The following is a 3,078-nucleotide window of genomic DNA, read 5'->3' as shown; positions in this document are numbered from 1 at the left end:
TGCAGAGGATACGCCGCGGAGTCCGATCTTCATGTGGGAATAACCAGCAGCAACGGTAAAAATAATAATAATAATTTAAAAAAGCGTCGTGGTGGTCCCGTAGAGGTGCCCGTCTTGCCGCACCTCGCCCCCGCCGCCCAAGGTAACCCCGATGGGGTTAGGGAAGAGCAGCACGTGGTAAAAAAAAGAAATAAAAATCAGAAATCTTGGGGCGCAGGGGTTGAGCTCGCCTCGCAGCACACGGGGATCCCAGGCAAGCCTTGTGCTGCGTGGGACGGAGCTGACGGGCGACTTGTGGACCTGGCAAAGGGACATCAGGAGCCAGGAAGCCATGGTTCTGTGGTCACAGAGTGATCACAGCATCGTTCTGTGGTTACAGAGTGATCACAGCATCGTTCTGTGGTTATAGAGCGATCACAGCATCGTTCTGTGGTTACAGAGTGATCATAGAATCGTTCTGTGGTTACAGAATCACAGAACGTTGGCGTTGGAAGGGACCTCTAGAGCTCACCCAGTGCCACCCCCTGCCCGAGCAGGGTCACCCAGGGCAGCCCCACAGGAACGCGTCCAGGCGGGTTGGAAAGTCTCCAGAGCAGGAGACTCCACACCCTCTCTGGGCAGCCTGGGCCAGGGCTCCGGCACCCGCACAGCCAACACGTTTCTCCTCACATTGATCTCAGAATCATTCTATGATTATAGAATGATCACAGCATCATTCTATGCTTATAGAATGATGATATAAATTTCTATGGTTATAGAATCATCATAGAATCATTCTATAATTCTTTGAAGAAGTTGCAGGAGATTTTGACTTAAGCACAGTTTTTGCTAATTTTGAAAATACCCCTTAGGTAAAAAAAAACAACAAAATTTTCAAAAGCCATATTGAAAACGGTACCAGGCTCTAGAGTGGGCCCACCCTGCAAAATCTCACTGCAGATACTGAATATAAAGGTGTTTAAATCCAGGGGGGGCTGCAGAAGAAGGCTGCCTGTCCTTAAAGTTGCTTTCGTTATCAGAAGACACCTGCAATTACATGGGGAAAAAGGGGAACAGGTGTTTGATAAAGCAGGGGGGCACTTTCTCCTCTGTAGCGGTGCAGGCCACCGGTGGGCAGCTCAGGCACGGCCAGTCTGAGGAGGAACGACTGTGTGGAAAACTAGTAGTAGCTTCCATCACTTAGAAAACCTCACACCAGGCTTCGGATGTGGTTCTCCAGGGCCAGTGACTGTGCTGTGGCTCTGTGTTCCCAGGTGTGGTGTATAATTACACCGAGGAGGGCGTTGGCAGGGCTGAGACGGGCTGGGAGCAGTGCATCAGTATCCCCCTAGTGCAGCCAGACGTCTTCTGGCTTCTTCAGCAGTGGGATGAGCTCCTAGAGGAATTCTCTGCGGGAGAGGCCTGGCTTCCTCACAGGTACGTAGTTTAAAAGCGGGACGCCAGTGGGGTTTTTAGGCTGGGAGGAGGAATCAGGCTGTTCTGTTTTGGACCCTGCAAGGTTTGTGGGTCAGTCAGAGCCTCGCTCCTTCAGAGCACACATCTCTGCTGCCAGCCTCAACGACGCTGTCAGGCTGTCCTGAAACCTGCCAAAGGGAGAGAGAATATTTTTAAGTTGTAAGGAATAAACTCTTCTGCTGCAGCTTTTGTGTTCCAGCTCTAAAGTAAAAATCTTGGTTTATGTCACATCTATGTTACGCTCTAAAATAACAGATCATTATAGGGAAGTTTTCTTCAACAAAAAAATTTTGCATGAAAATTCCCCCCCACATTGCAGTGAAACATTCCCTTTAAGATTGTGCTGCTGAGTACAAAGGCAGAGAAAGCCAGGCACAATTCTGTAATATTTCTTCTAGGTTTCGACAGTTTTAGGAGCATTTGCATTTAAAGGCTGGCCGCACCGATGGGATTTTTCCCCAGATGTAACACCCAGGTGCCTGACTTGTTCTCTGTGATCAGAAACGGGAAATGTGGTCGGGCTCATTTCCGCCTGGCTCTTCACACTGGTCTGGGTGGTTAAGTACAGAAAGATGCCACATATTTTGAATTAAACCAGGACCTTCCAAGGAGAACGTTCAGAAATTGCTGCCGATGGGAGTTGGGCCGGCACACCGAATAGCAACCGTATCGACATATTAGAGATAGACTTTACCTGATTTTAAGTAAGCTTCCAAGTTGATGCCACATGGAAACAAGTGTGCGGGGCAGCGCACGATTAACGTTCCTGTTGCAGGAAGGAACAGGGTAACAATACACAGAAGAGCAAAGGTTAACAAGGTAAAAGCCAAGTAAGAACTCATTATGGCAAAGTCTGCAGCCCTCTTTTTTTTCCATGCTCACTTTCTTGTATCCCTGGCTGGAAAGCACAGTCTGTGATGAAGGGGACTTCCTTAAAGCACCAGCATTAAAGGAAGGGGGCAGGAGTTCTCAGAGAATGTGCACTTCCTTATTTCATTCCGCAGAATATCTGTCCACACGCAGTAATTAACGGGTCACTGCTGACTCATACTAACGAGGTATTCTTCCCAGGTACAACGAACACGACCACAACTGCTACACGTACGCGCTGGCATTCATTAACAGCGTGCTGACTGCGCAGGGCAAGCGGCAAATGAGCAAAAGTGAATTTACAGAGAGATTCGTGATCCCGCAGACCAAGAAAGCTTCCAAATACATGACTGTGCATCAGGCCCTAACAGCTCACGACTTCTACATTGTACCCCTTGCTGATCAAGAAAGCCAGCCCTGAAAATGACAAGCTGTGATATAAGGGAGGGCCTGTGGATTGAGATAAGGACAGGGAGATCACCCGCAGCTACTGTCCCGGCAAAACGGACTCAGGTTTGGGGAAATCAATTAAATTTATTAACAATCAAAATCAGAGAAGAATAATGAGAAATAAAAGCAGATCTTAAAAGTAACACCTTTCTCCCATCCCTCCCTTCTTCCTGGCTCAACACCAATCCCGGTTTCTCCACCTCCTCCCCCCGAGCAGTGCAGGGGGACAGGGAGTGGGAGTTACGCTCAGTTCACCCGATGTTGGTCCCACCGCTGCTTCTTCACTCCGGAGGAGGACTCTTC

At 48.8% G+C, this 3,078-nt stretch overlaps 1 protein-coding gene across 1 annotated transcript; it reads left to right on the top strand.

Moving 5' to 3' along the window:
• Window positions 1–6: 6 nt before the first annotated feature.
• Window positions 7–2,746, top strand: MKRN2OS (MKRN2 opposite strand; the record flags this gene model as incomplete). Its single annotated transcript, XM_009866567.1, has 3 exons — window positions 7–55; window positions 1,254–1,416; window positions 2,527–2,746. Coding segments are annotated over 3 exons (432 nt in total), but the record flags the coding sequence as incomplete, so codon positions are not given.
• Between the last annotated feature and the right edge of the window lie 332 nt (window positions 2,747–3,078).

Source organism: Apaloderma vittatum, unplaced genomic scaffold (genome assembly GCF_000703405.1).
Source record: "Apaloderma vittatum isolate BGI_N311 unplaced genomic scaffold, ASM70340v1 scaffold15400, whole genome shotgun sequence".
In the NCBI taxonomy this organism is placed as follows: domain Eukaryota; kingdom Metazoa; phylum Chordata; class Aves; order Trogoniformes; family Trogonidae; genus Apaloderma; species Apaloderma vittatum.
Note: the sequence above shows the minus strand (reverse complement) of the source record. Positions and strands in the feature narration are given on the sequence as shown.